This window comes from Penaeus chinensis, chromosome 8 (assembly GCF_019202785.1).
Source record: "Penaeus chinensis breed Huanghai No. 1 chromosome 8, ASM1920278v2, whole genome shotgun sequence".
In the NCBI taxonomy this organism is placed as follows: domain Eukaryota; kingdom Metazoa; phylum Arthropoda; class Malacostraca; order Decapoda; family Penaeidae; genus Penaeus; species Penaeus chinensis.
Window position 1 is genome coordinate 40662864 of NC_061826.1, and position 14198 is coordinate 40677061.

General features: G+C 40.2%; 1 protein-coding gene across 1 annotated transcript; it reads left to right on the plus strand.

Annotated features, from left to right (window-relative positions):
- The first annotated feature begins 1951 nt into the window (after positions 1-1951).
- LOC125027890 lies at positions 1952-13575 on the plus strand. Its single transcript, XM_047617021.1, has 15 exons — positions 1952-2173; positions 3088-3340; positions 3884-3988; positions 4803-4954; positions 5550-5696; positions 6300-6587; positions 6874-6984; positions 7384-7599; positions 8029-8174; positions 9175-9352; positions 10607-10790; positions 11084-11237; positions 12229-12540; positions 12940-13042; positions 13405-13575. Exons 1-15 carry the CDS (start codon positions 1952-1954, stop codon positions 13573-13575), a joined length of 2742 nt encoding a protein of 913 aa, XP_047472977.1.
- The last annotated feature ends 623 nt before the right edge of the window (positions 13576-14198 follow it).

Below are 14198 nucleotides of genomic sequence, written 5' to 3' on the forward strand. Positions count from 1 at the left end.
TTTCCTATCTCCTATTGCTTACATTACTCTATTCCATTCCTATCTCCTCATTCCTACTTTCCTATCTCCTATTGCTTACATTACTCTATTCCATTCCTATCTCCTCATTCCTACTTTCCTATCTCCTATTGCTTACATTACTCTATTCCATTCCTATCTCCTCATTCCTACTTTCCTATCTCCTATTGCTTACATTACTCTATTCCATTCCTATCTCCTCATTCCTACTTTCCTATCTCCTATTGCTTACATTACTCTATTCCATTCCTATCTCCTCATTCCTACTTTCCTATCTCCTATTGCTTACATTACTCTATTCCATTCCTATCTCCTCATTCCTACATTACTACTGTCTCCTCTTGCCTCCACTGCTTTATTCCATTCCCAACCATCTCCTCGTTTCTCTTATCACAGTAAAGAACAACGAATGGGGTTACATCAAGAACCTCAAGTTCGGCATCGACAACAAGGACAAATTTGTCTTCCCTTTTGGTAACTGGACTTTTTGGGTAACGATCGAGGATGAGTTCGGAGCTGCCAGAGATTACTTTATTGCTGCATTCTCGGTACGTGTCTTTTTTAAAATGTATTTGTTATTATTTGTTGTTATTGGTTGAGGGAAGGAGATGTCTTTCTTCCTTTTGGGTGAAAGGGAGATTTCGTTTTTGTTTTTGTTGTTGTTGTGAAAAGTAGATTTATTATTGTAAAAGAAGATAAAATAGTTACATTTTGCTGCTCAAACATATCCACTTATTTTTTTTTTTTTTTTTTTTTTTTTTGTTTTTTTAAATATATACCTCCATTTTTTTTCTAATAGTTACGTTTAGATTTCGTGATATTTCCGTTTATTCTGATATATTAGTTTTTCGTTTATTATTTATTTTGCTTCTATTTTCATGTTTTATCTTCTTGTTTAGTTGAGTTTTTCTTTGTTTTTATTTGATATCTTGTCTGAATATTTGGTATTGTATTTACTTTTCCCTGTTCATTTTCTGTATGTTGTCTTATTCTTTATCTTCTTCATTTTCTTCTCCCTCTTCCTCCATTCTCCTATATCTCCTCCCCCCCCCCCCACCAGGGCGCATCAACATCACGGGCGGCCTCCTGGAGCTCAACACCATGCAGCTGCGCGCCACCAACTGCACGTACCGCTTCTGCGCCGTCATGTCGAAGGAGTTCCCAGCGGTGCGCCACGAAGGGCAGTGGGACAGGGAGCCGAGGAAGGCGGAAGGCTGCATGAACGTGGGTGTGGTCCCCGGGTCGCCGCCCCTCGTCGAAATCAAGTGAGGGACCTCGGGATTTTTTTTTTTTTTTTTTTTTTTGGGGGGGGGGATTGGGGGGGTTGAGGTTTTGAGATTTTGAGTTTTTTTTTAGTTTTTGAGGTTCTGGGGTTTGGTTGTTGTTTTTTTGAGGTTTTGAGATTTTGAGTTTTGAGTTTTTGGGGTTTTGAGTTTTTGGGTTTCGGGTTTTTTGAGTTTTTAAGTTTTTGAGTTTTAAAGTTTTTGAGTTTTTAAGTTTTTAAGTTTTTGAGTTTTTGAATATTGAGTTTTGGATCTTGATTTTTTGGGGGGAGTTTTGAGTTGACTTCTGATTCTGATTGTAATTTCAGTTCAATATTCCGATTTAAATTCCAGTTCATATTCTAATATCAATTCATATTCTAATTGTAATTTTAATCTTGATCCTAATTCTAATTCTAATGTCATTTGCGTTATTCTTATTCCATTTCTTATTCCACTTCTATTTCAGATACTTATTTACATTTTCGTTCTTATTCTTATTCTAATTCTTATCATATTTTTCATTCTAACTCTCCTTTATATTCTTATTCAGATTCTGAGTCAATCCTTAATTCTTATAATATTTATAATTCTAACTAATTATCTTCTATTTCTAATTCAAAATCTCTCAAGTTGATCTGCCAATAACCTCATACTTACCAACAATCACAATGCCCATCCCCCCCCCACCCCAAGCCTCGTTCAACCCCAACGACGACTCCGTCCGCAGGTGCCAGGTGCCGAAGATGTGCCGCATCACCGACAGAGGCACGATCATTAACCCCAACAGCAGAGTGGCACTGATGGGTTCCTGCGCCGACCTGTGTTGGGGGAACCTCCTGTTCTCCTACAAGATATATGCCGTGAGAGGAGGGGAGCCGGAGCGGATTGAGGTGAGAGGGGGAGGGGGAAGGGGAAAGAGGGGAGTGGGAGGGGGCGGGGGAGGAGGAGGAGGGGGAGGAGGGGGGAGGGGGAGGAGGGGGGGAGGGGGAGGGGAGGGGGAGGGGGAGGGGGAGGAGGAGGAGGAGGGGGGAGGGGGATGGGGAGGGAGGAGGGAGGAGGAGGAGGAGGAGGAGGGGAGGAGGGGAAGTATGGTGGGGGGGAGAAGAGGGGAGGGGAGGAAGAGGGTAAGAGATGGATTGCAAAGTGTAGGAGGGAGAGAGAGAGTGGGGGGAGAGGGAGGGAGGAGAGGGAGAGGGAGAGATAAAGAGAAAGAGAAAGTGAAAGTGAAAGTGAAAGTGAAAGTGAAAGAGAAAGAGAAAGAGAAAGAGAGAGAGAGAGAGATACCGAGACCGAGAGAACAAGAAGGAGGAGGAGGAGGAAGAGGAGGAGGAGGAGGAGGAGGAGGAGGAGGAGGAGGAGGAGGAGGAGGAGGAGGAGGAGGAGGGGGAGGAGTAGGGGAAAGAGGGGAGGAGGGGGAGGAGTAGGGGAAAGAGGGGAGGAGGGGAAGTATAGTGGGGGGAGAAGAGGGGAGGGGAGGAAGAGGGTAAGAGATGGAGTGGAAAGTGTGGAAGAGAGAGAGAGGGAGGGGGAAGAGGGATAGAGAGGGAGAGAGAGAGAGAGAGAAAGGAAAGAAAGAATGAAAGAAAGAAAACGATGGAGAGAGAGAGAGAGAGAGAGAGAGAGAGAGAGAGAGAGAGAGAGAGAGAGAGAGAGAGAGAGAGAGAGAGAGAGAGAGAGAGAGAGAGAGAGACCGAGACCGAGAGAACAAGACCGCGAAAGAGCGAACCAAACCCTACCAAACCGCACCAACAACCCAAACAACCTTAACGACATCCCTCCCTCTCTCTCTCCCCCCTCCCCTCAGAACGACCTCGACTACATGATCGGTCACACGAAACCCAACATGGTCATCGTCAAACAACTCTTCCTAGACTTTCCCGACGTCTTAGAATTCCACATCAAGATGAACGTCGTGAGAGTGATGGACGGCGAGGTCGGCGTCGGCACCATGTTCCTGCTGATCAACACGCCGCCGGAGGGAGGAACCTGCACGCTCACGCCCCCGCCCAACAGGGTGCTGGTCGTCGACGAGACCACGCCCGTAGATCCGGAGACAGGTGAGGGGGAGGAGGGGGGAGAGGGAGGAGGGGGGGGAGGAGGGAGGAGGGGGGAGGGGTAGTGGGAGTGGGGGAGTAAGTGGTAGGAAGAGTGGAAGGGGGAGGGTGATGATGATGATGATGATGATGATGATGATGATGATGATGATGATGATGATGATGATGATGATGATGATGATATTGATGATTGATGATGATTGATGATGATTGATGATGATTGATGATGATGATGATGATGATAAGGAGGAGGAGGAAGAGGAGGAAGGAGATTATGAGTATGATAACATTCAGAGAGTGATAAAGATAAAGATAAAGAGAGAGAGACAAAGAGAGTCTTAGAAAGAAAGATTGATATATAGATAGACAAAAAAAAACACAAAAAAAACAGACAGAAACGTAGATAGAGAGAAAGAGAGAGAAGGGAAAAAAATAAAACAAGAAAGAAAGGAAATCAAAACAAAAAAAGAGAAATACCAACACACCTTACAAAGTGTCCAATTAGCCACAACCACACTAACCACCTCCCCTTCCCTCCCCCACCAGGCTTTCTTCTCCGCAACGGACGAACACTCACAGAGGACTTCTACGGCGAATGTAAGGATTTCTACGACATGCAGAAGGACAAGATCGCCAAATATAGCTTCTTTTGTGAGTGATAAACAGGGGACACGCGGTTTATATTTTCCTTGTGTTATATTTTGATAAGTATTTGATGAGGAAGAAAACATATAGATCCCTGTGCAGGTGCTGTTGATATGACATATTTTCCTATTTTTACACTTCTATTCTGAATTAATTTCCTATTTTACACTTCTATCCTGAACTATTTTCCCATTTTTACTTTTCTATCCTGAACTATTTTCCTATTTTTACACTTCTATCCTGATTAGTTTTCTCATATCAGTCTATCTACTCTGATCTATCTTCTCATTCCAACAAAGTTTATTTTATTCCTAGCTATCTTTCCCTAACTATCTTCTCATTTTTTATCCCTTTCCTAACTGCCATCTCATTCCAGTTTATTAAATTCCTAACTATCTTCTCATTCCAACACTTTTAATTTATTTTTTATCTATTTTCTCATTCTTACACTCCTTATTCTATTCTGATTTTTCCTCTCATTCCTACGCTGTCTGTTTTATTCCTAACTATTTCCATATTCGTACATTGTTTATGCTTTCCCCATCTTTTCATTCGTGCACTTTTAACTCTATTCTGATCTGTCTTCTCATGTCTTCAATATTTATTCCATTCCTAACCATCTCCTCATTTCTACTTTACTATCTCCTCTTGCCTCCTTTTGTTTATTCCATTCCTATCTCCTCATTCCTACTTTCCTATCTCCTATTGCTTACATTACTCTATTCCATTCCTATCTCCTCATTCCTACATTACTACTGTCTCCTCTTGCCTCCACTGCTTTATTCCATTCCCAACCATCTCCTCGTTTCTCTTATCACAGTAAAGAACAACGAATGGGGTTACATCAAGAACCTCAAGTTCGGCATCGACAACAAGGACAAATTTGTCTTCCCTTTTGGTAACTGGACTTTTTGGGTAACGATCGAGGATGAGTTCGGAGCTGCCAGAGATTACTTTATTGCTGCATTCTCGGTACGTGTCTTTTTTAAAAATGTATTTGTTATTATTTGTTGTTATTGGTTGAGGGAAGGAGATGTCTTTCTTCCTTTTGGGTGAAAGGGAGATTTCGTTTTTGTTTTTTGTTGTTGTTGGTGAAAAGTAGAATTTATTATTGTAAAAGAAGATAAAATAGTTACATTTTGCTGCTCAAACATATCCACTTATTTTTTTTTATCTAGATGGGTGTGTGTATATATAAGATATAATTTCTTTTTCCTTCTTTTGCATTTTTGCTGTAGAAAAGAGATCAGTTTTCCTCTATAGATTTTCCCCGTTCTCTTCCAGACTTCACTTTCGTCAAGAATTTGCGCATGAAAAGCAATCAGTTCCCTCTCTCAAACTTCAAAGATTCTTCAAGACTTTGCTGTTGAAAATATATCGGTTTTCCTCTATAGATTTACCTCACTCTCTTTCAGACTCCACAGTCTTGAATGTTTTGCTAACGAAAAGGGATCAGTTTCCCTCTCTCAAAATGTTCTCCTCTCTCAAGCTTCAAATTTCTTCAGGACTTTGCCGTTGAAAAGAGACCAATTTCCCCCATTAAATTCCCCACCCCGCTCTCTTCCAGACCTCACTTCCTTCGAGACTCGAGTACGAAGCTTGGACAGACAAGAAGGAGATATTACGAGCATCTGGAGAGGGAGATCAGGCCAGGCTCAACCAGCTACTCCAGGCCAGGACCTCCATCAAGGGCTTGGTGCTCGAGGATGAACCTGTGAGTGTGTCTTGATAATCCCCTTTTCTCTCTTCTATGCCCTTCTTTATCTTCTATTTTAGTTTGTTATATTTCTTCTCTTTTATATTATTCTCTGTTTTTCTGTTCCATGATCTTCTCTCCTTTTTTTCTTCTATTCTCTTCTCTCCTCTTCCTCCTTTCTCTCCTCTTTCTCCTTTTCCCCTTTCCATTCTCTCTCTCTCTCTCTCTCTTTCTCTCTTTCTCTCTTTCTCTCTCTCTCTCTCTCTCTCTCTCTCTCTCTCTCTCTCTCTCTCTCTCTCTCTCTCTCTCTCTCTCTTTCTCTCTCTTTCTCTCTCTCTCTCTCTCTCTCTCTCTCTCTCTCTCTCTCTCTCTCTCTCTCTCTCTCTCTCTCTCTCTCACTCTCACTCACTCTCACTCACTCTCTTCCGCTTTCGCATTTTACCTATGTATATACCCATCACTTAGCGTTCATTAATATAACCCAAAACCTGCTATACATCATTTACCAAACTAACCAAAGAACTAAGCTCCATCCCCTTAAACTTATCCTAACTTAACTTAACTTTAACGAAACGTAACTTAACATGACTTAACCAGCCCCCTCTAAAAACAATCAAACAGTGGGAGACGACCACAACGACCCCGGAACCGACCTACGCCCCCGACGAGCTCTTCGAGACAACCACGATGGACCCTGAGGAACTCGCGAGGATCAGGGCGGAGCAGCAGGCCAAGCTGGACGCGGAACTGACCGAAAGCGCCGAGGAGATCAATTCCATGATGACCCAGCTGGAGATGATCAACACCGACACCCTCTCGGACTGCACGCAACTCTTCTCGACCGTGTCCTCTATCGTCGGGGATGGGAAGACGGTCGATATTAAGGGCAAGGATCTGGCTACGCAACAGGTGTGGTGTGTTGGTGTTTTGGGCTGTGTGAGTGGGAGGAGCTTGATGTTTAATGGGTGTGGTGTTTTGGGGGTTGTGAATGAAAGATCTGGCTACGCGACAGGTGTGGTTTTGGTAACTGGGGGTGTGTGAATGGAAGACCTGGCTGTATAAAAGGTGCGTTTTTTTGTATTTTGGGGTGTGAATGATTTATTATGTAGAGGGAGAGAGAGAGAGAAGAAGAAAGAAGAAGACGTGAAAATAGGAAGAAAATGCTTACCTTGGATCACTTCTTGTGTGTTTACAGGTGACAGGTTCTTGCCTCACAAAGGTGTTGCTCAACATGACCATCAGCGATCCAGCGGAACCTGAGGCGTTTGTGAGCAACAGTATGCAGTCTATATCTTCTATGACTACGGTAAGAACATCGCTGATTGTGGGGAAATCTGCGTATTTATATTATTTTACAACTTCAGAGTCAACTTACTTGTTTACTTATGCCACGGTGGTTCTTGTTGAGGGATAATGCCTACTCCTGAATATCTGAAGGGATTTTTAGGGAATTGTTTTATTCTTGATTTCTTATTCAATGTGAATATTAATAACTGCCTGCATCCTCTTCTGTAGCCCTTATCTCATACTGTCGTTTTATTATTATGATGATGATGGTGAAGATGGTGATGGTGATGAGGATGGTGATAGTGATTATGACGATGATGATGGTGACGATGTTTGATGATTTTTTTTCCCTTTTGCCCGCCGACACGTCACTTCCAAACACTAACCCCCCCCCCCCCCCATACTTGACCCCCGCCAGGGCACGTCAGACAAAGTTCTCGAGGACAACATCCTGCCGACGGACCTGAAAGCGTCTGTCGAGGGCGAGTATTCCGAGTACGAGAACATCGACGCCACCCTCGAGGAGCTAGGGATTACGTTGGAGGAGGACCCTGTGGCGGAGGAGGAGGTCCTGGACGACGGACTGACCGATGAACAGAGAGAAATGCAGGAGAAGAAGAAACTCGCGCTAAAGGTAGGAAGTGTGGGGGGAATAAGGAGATAGGAAGGATGAAAGAGAAGAAAATGAGGGTGAAAGAGAGTAAAAAGAAAAAGGAAAAATAAGCAAAAAAGGGGAAAAAAAAGAAAAATAAGGGTGAGAGAAAGTGAAAAGAACAAGAGAAAATAAGGCAAAAAAAAAAAATATAAAGATGAAAGAAAATGAAGAGGGGAAGAAAGAATTTAAAAAAATAATATGCATAAAAAAAAAATCAATAGATGAAATAAAAATAAGAATCAAAATGAAACAAAATGACGAAAAAAGAAACGAACTTAACGATACGCCACAGCACTAACCACAGCCATTCCATTAACAACTGCAGTAGCCAATTCCTACCAGCACAAACGAACCTCACGGACGAATCTATAATTCCTGCTAATGACTCCTCCCTTTCGTCCGTTCCAGGTCCAGAAATACCGCGCCGTGACTCAAGTCCAGAAGATGCTCGCGGCCGTGGAGCAAATGCAGACGAAGCTACTGCAGGTTGTCTTCCCCGGAGAAAAGCCCATTTTTGTGAACACGGAGGACGGGCTCGAGATGACGATGGTGATGTGAGTGGCCTGTGATGCTGCTTGCTTGCTCTCTTTGTTTGTGTTTTTGTTGTTTGTTTGTTTTATGTTTTTGTTGCTTGTTTGTTTGTTTGTTTGTTTTTGTTGCTTGTTTGTTGTTTATTTTGTTTTTTGTTTATTTTTTTGGTTTACTTATTTTGTTTGTTTTTTTGTTTTATATATTTTGTCTGTTTTTATTTGTTTATTGATTAATTTATTTGTTTATTTATTTATTCATTTACTTATGTATTATTGTTATTATTATCATTATTGTTTAATATTATTAATATTGTATTATTTTTTTTTATGCAACGTTGCCTGGTTGAATGTTAAATTGAGGTGTTAGGTATGAAATTTGATTCCGTGTCTATGTTCACTTTTTGTCTTTTTATATTTCATTATTGTTATTATTATTGTTTTTTTTGGATGCTGTTCTGTCCGGTAGAATGTTCAGTTGGAGTGGTACTATGAAAATTCATTCCATATTTGTATTAACTGTTATCTTCGTCCGAATATTATCCATCTTTTTTTCTATCTTCTCTTCCTCTCCTCTTCATTATTTTAATCCTTCTTTTCTCCCTCTTTTCCTCATGGATTGAACTTTTCTTCTCTCCCTCTTTTCCTCACTGATTTAACATTTCTTTTCTCCTTCTCCTCTTCATCAATTTATCCCTTCTCTCTCTTTCCTCTCCTTCTCCTCTTCATCAATTTACCCCTTTTTCTCTCCGTCTCTTCCTCATTGATTTAACCTTTCTTTCCCTTTCCATTTCGTCAAGTTAACTCTTCTTCTCTCCCTCTCTTCTCCTTTTCCTCTTTATCAATTTAACCCTTCTCCTCTCCTCTCCTCCTCTTCAACAATTTAACCCTTCTCTTTCTTTCCTCTCCTCCTCTCCGTCAATTTAACCCTTTTTCTCTCTGTCTCTTCCTCATTGATTTAATATTTCTCCTCTCCTCCTCCTCTTCACCAATTTAACCCCTCTTCCCTTCTCCTCTTCCCCAACAGGATGGAGGCAAAGGATTTAGCGGGGTACCAGCTGTGGCAGGGGGGAGGCGTCTACGAGTTCCCTGACATCTGCGACATCCTGAAGGAGGAGAAAGTGGAGACGGGGAATTGCTCGTCGACGGAGACCGGGAATTATACCGTGGGAATCCAAGCTGTGGCCTGGCCGGTTATTGTGCAGGTGGGAGTGAGGGTATGGGTGGGGGTGGGGGTATGGGTGGGGGTGGGGCATGGGTGGGAGTGGGGGCATGGGTGGGAGTGGGGGCATGGGTGGGGGTGGGGGTATGGGTGGGAGTGGGGGCATGGGTGGGAGTGGGGGCATGGGTGGGGGTGGGGATATGGGTGGGAGTGGGGGCATGGGTGGGAGTGGGGGCATGGGTGGGGGTGGGGGTATGGGTGGGAGTGGAGGTATGGGTGGGGGTGGGGGCATGGGTGGGAGTGGGGGCATGGGTGGGAGTGGGGGTATGGGTAGGGATGGGGGTCTCTTTTGTTAGCCCATTCGCCCCGTGTGGCATGAATACATGACATGCCCACTGTAATACACGTTTATTTATTGTATTTACACATAGATGGTTCTAAAAGTTCTTAATCACCAAATAGCCAGTTATTAGAAACTACCTATTTCACCTGTTTACTCTTTTCTTTCACTTTAAGAAAGGGTCTTTTGTATCATTTCATTGTCTTAAATATTTTAATGACAAATTAATAATCATAACATCAATAACAATAATAACAGTATCGATAGCAATGGTATAAATTTTCCCGCCAATTCAAGGAATGGGAAAATCAGGATCGGTCACTAGGGCTACTGATAGACTCCTTGTCGGCTGAGCACATGTGGAGCCATCTGTATGTAACAAAATTCACCAAAAACTATAGGGGACAGAACATAAATCCGGGGCGAATGGGTTAAAGTTGTTTCTGCTATTTTTTTCTGGTTGTTTTTCTCTCTCTTTTTTCCTTTTCCTTTTTTTTTTTTTTTTTTCTTCTCTTTATAATTAGGTAAAACACATGTGTTTAGCGTTCCGTTTACTTTCAACATTAGCCTTCGTTTACTGATGCATATATTATAATTCTTATGCATATGAAAATATTATGCGAAGCAAATTAAGATTCGGAGGCACTTCTTTTTTTTTCTTTTTTTTTAAATCCCCCCAAAACATCACAGAAACTGATTCGGCACAAACATAAACACGTATATCATCAATTTTGTGGGATGCTAAATCAGCAACTTTAATACCACCCACAATAAGAAAAAAAACAACAGACTGAAATATAATAATAAAGTGCACCCCCCATAACAATAAAATTATACAACCTAACTAAATAAAAAAAAAAAAAAAATAACGAAACAATTCTAGATAACGAAACAATTCACGATAACGAACATTTCCACTAAACCCACGCACGACCTCCTCGCCCTCCTCCCTCTCAGTCCTTCGGAGACGGCGCCAAGGAGAAGCTGAGTCGAACCACCAAGACGATGCAGATTCGACTCGTTCAGCGAATATCCGAAACCGAGATCGAAGTCATACCCGTGGAGGACCTGGAACCCGAAAACGAAATCAAAATCTACGTGCCGAGAGGAGGGAGGAAGAGAGAAGGGCCGAGGTTAACGGGTGAGAGAGAGAGAGAGAGAGAGAGAGAGAGAGAGAGAGAGAGAGAGAGAGAGAGAGAGAGAGAGAGAGAGAGAGAAAGTGTGAGTGATTGAGTGTTTCTAAGTCTACGTATATGTTTGTTTATAAAGCAGTGATATGCATAAGCAGATGGATTTCCCTACAAAAAAAAAAAAAAAAAAAAAAAAAAATCTAAAATATCGCAGAACTCCCCAACCATTAACCTATCCCTCCCTCCCTCCCTCCCTTTCTCCCTCCTTCCCTCCCTCCCTTTCTCCCCCACCCCCTTCCCTCAGAACCGACCTTCGTGGACCCCAACCACTACCTCGAACTCGGCGTGGAGGACGAGAGTATGCTGTGCACCTCCTTCAACGTGAGTCGCGAGTGGTCTTCCATCAACGTCGAGATCACAGTGCAGAATCCAGAGGCCAATCTCGTCGTCTTCATAAGGTGGGTGACATTTTCGTTTGTAGTCCTATGAATTTGTTTTTGTTTCGTATTGTTGTTATCATCATTATTATTATTATTATTTATTATTATTATTATTATGATGATGATAATGATGATGATGATTTAGATTTGTATTATTATTATCATCATTATTATTATTTATCATTATTATTATTATTATTATTTATTATTATTATTATTATTATTATTATTATTATCATTATTATCATTATTATCATTATTATTATTATTATTATGATGATTTAGATTTTTATTATTATTATAATCATTATTATTTATCATTGTTATTATTATTTATTATTATTATTATTATTATTATTATTATTATTATTATTATTTATCATTATTATTATTATTATTATTATTATTATTATTATTATTATTATTATTATTATTGTTATGATTTAGATTTTTAATATTTTTATCATTATTATTATTATTATTATTATTATTATTATTATTATTATTATTATTATTATGATTTCATCATTACCATTACTATTATTGTTATTATTATTATTATTATTTAGATATTTTATATTTTATTTAATTTCTCATTTATTCAAATAAGGCTTTGTTTGATTAAGTGTTTAGTACAATTTATTATCAGATGAGAAGTTTAGATCCGATGAGAAATTTAATCAGATTAGATGAGATTAAATAAATAATTAGATTATTTGAAATTAAAATAGATATAAGATATTTAATAAAGATAGCTTAAATAGAAAATTTAATTGGATTAAATCAAATTATATTAGATATGATAAGAGATTTAATAAAGAGATCAAATAGAAAATTTAATTAGGTTAAATCAAATTAGAAATCATATATATATACGATTATAAATAAATAAATATATATATATATATATATATATATATATATATATATCTTAATCTGTGCACTTACTTTTTTCTGGTTAATTATGTACCATCTAATCTTACACACTCCATCTACGAATTTACCCTAGGCGTCTGGAAATGCCGACGCTGACTGAATACGACCTGGTTGTGAATTTGGAGGACATCACGCGGGTTCGCAACGTGACAGAACCCAGGCTGGAACCGTACGATCCCTTTGGAAACGACACTAATTCCTACATGTACGATATCGTTGTTTTAGTTTGCCTGATGTACGATGATGAAGGTCGAGTATGTACGATATTTCTTGTGTACTTTTTTGTATGTACGGGTATTTCTTTCTTTGTTGCCAGATGTACAGTAATTAACCGCGTGTATGTACGATATTTTTTTGTGTGTATTTTTGTCAGTTGTATAATAATGTGTACAATATTTATTTTTTTATTGCCAGATTTACAACCATGAAAATCTTACACCTCGATTTGTTCGACACGTACAATACTGAAATTCCTATATGACCTATATTTCTTGTTCTTTGCCGGATGTACAATAATGAAATTCCTAACATGTATGATTTTTTTCTAGACGTACAACATTTAAATTCCTATAAATACGATAATTTTTGCCAGATGTACAATAATGTAATCCCCACACATACGATATCTACTCATTACCAGATGTACAATAATGAAACGCCTACATATACGATACATTTTCCCACCAACTTTAAACCCGCACATTTACACATTAATTCACAGTTTTCACCATTTATTTTCCGTTTCACTACACTCATTAATAATAAAATTTCTTTCTATGCCCAGCTTCCCACTCTATGACGTGTATCTTGAGGATGAATTCGTGACAAACCAGACGGGTTTATATTACGTCTGTCTCTCCGAATTCGCTAATTACACGGACGAGGAGGTAAATTTTGTGAAATAGAATGTATTGATTGTCGAAAAATGATTTTGATGTTGATGGGGATTATGTTGATGATATGGGTGTGATAATGATGATCGTGAGGGCAATGTGGTAAAGATACTACTACAGATAATAGTATTGATAATGATGATAATAGTGATGATGGGGATGATGATGATAATGACTATAATAATGAAGATAATTATAATAATGATAATGAGTATAATGATTAGTAATAATAATAATAATTAGTAATAATGATAATACTATCAATAATAATAATAATAATAACAACAATGATAATAAATGGGGAAAAAAATTATAACATTAAACGTTAAGTGATCATTCTTCCTCGTACCCAACAGGGCTTCTGGGCAGACAGCGGGGCCTTCAACCTCACTCTGGCCAACATGACGAAGGTGTGGAGCACGAACTACACCGTCAGGATGTACACTTCGTCTTGTCTTTTCTTCAAGGAGGACACCATGTCTTGGGACAGGAACGGGTGCAGGGTGCGTGGCGGCGAGGATTTATGAAATTTGTTTTTTGTTATTTCCTTTATTTTTCGTCTTTGCTATCTCTCTCTTTTTTCGACTTTTGAGGTTCCAGTGTCTCTGTTCGCGGCTTTTGTATTGGTTACTCTCTCTCTCTCTCTCTCCCCTCTCCCTCCCCCTCCCCCTCCCCCCTCCCCCTCCCCCTCCCCCCTCCCCCTCCCCCTCCCTCTCCCTCCCTCTTTTTCTCCTCTCCTTCTCCTTCTCCTTCTCCCTCGCCCTTCCTCCCTCCTTCTTACACTCTTTCTCTCTATTTTATCTTTTCGTTGCAGGTGTTGACGGCCAACGTGACTCACACTGTCTGTTCCTGCAACCATCTCACGTCCTTCGCCTCAGGATTCTTCCCACAACCTAATGCCATTGACTTTAATAAGCTTCTGAACATGAGTGAGTTAAGGGTTCGCTGTACATATACAGACGCACATGAATACGAATACGAACATGCATACACATTAGCTCTCTCTCTCTCTCACTCTCTCTCTCTCTCTCTCTCTCTCTCTCTCTCTCTCTCTCTCTCTCTCTCTCTCTCTCTCTCTCTCTCTCTCCCTCTCCCTCTCTCTCTTTCTTTTTCTCACACACACATACACACACACACACACACACACACA

Coding starts and splice junctions, on each gene's coding strand:
- LOC125027890 (XM_047617021.1), top strand. CDS start 1,952: ATGCCCATCCCCCCCCCACCCCAAGCCTCGTTCAACCCCAACGACGAC. Junction 4,955..5,549: donor ACTTTATTGCTGCATTCTCG/GTACGTGTCTTT, acceptor GCTCTCTTCCAG/ACCTCACTTCCTTCGAGACT. Junction 7,600..8,028: donor AGAAGAAACTCGCGCTAAAG/GTAGGAAGTGTG, acceptor CGTCCGTTCCAG/GTCCAGAAATACCGCGCCGT.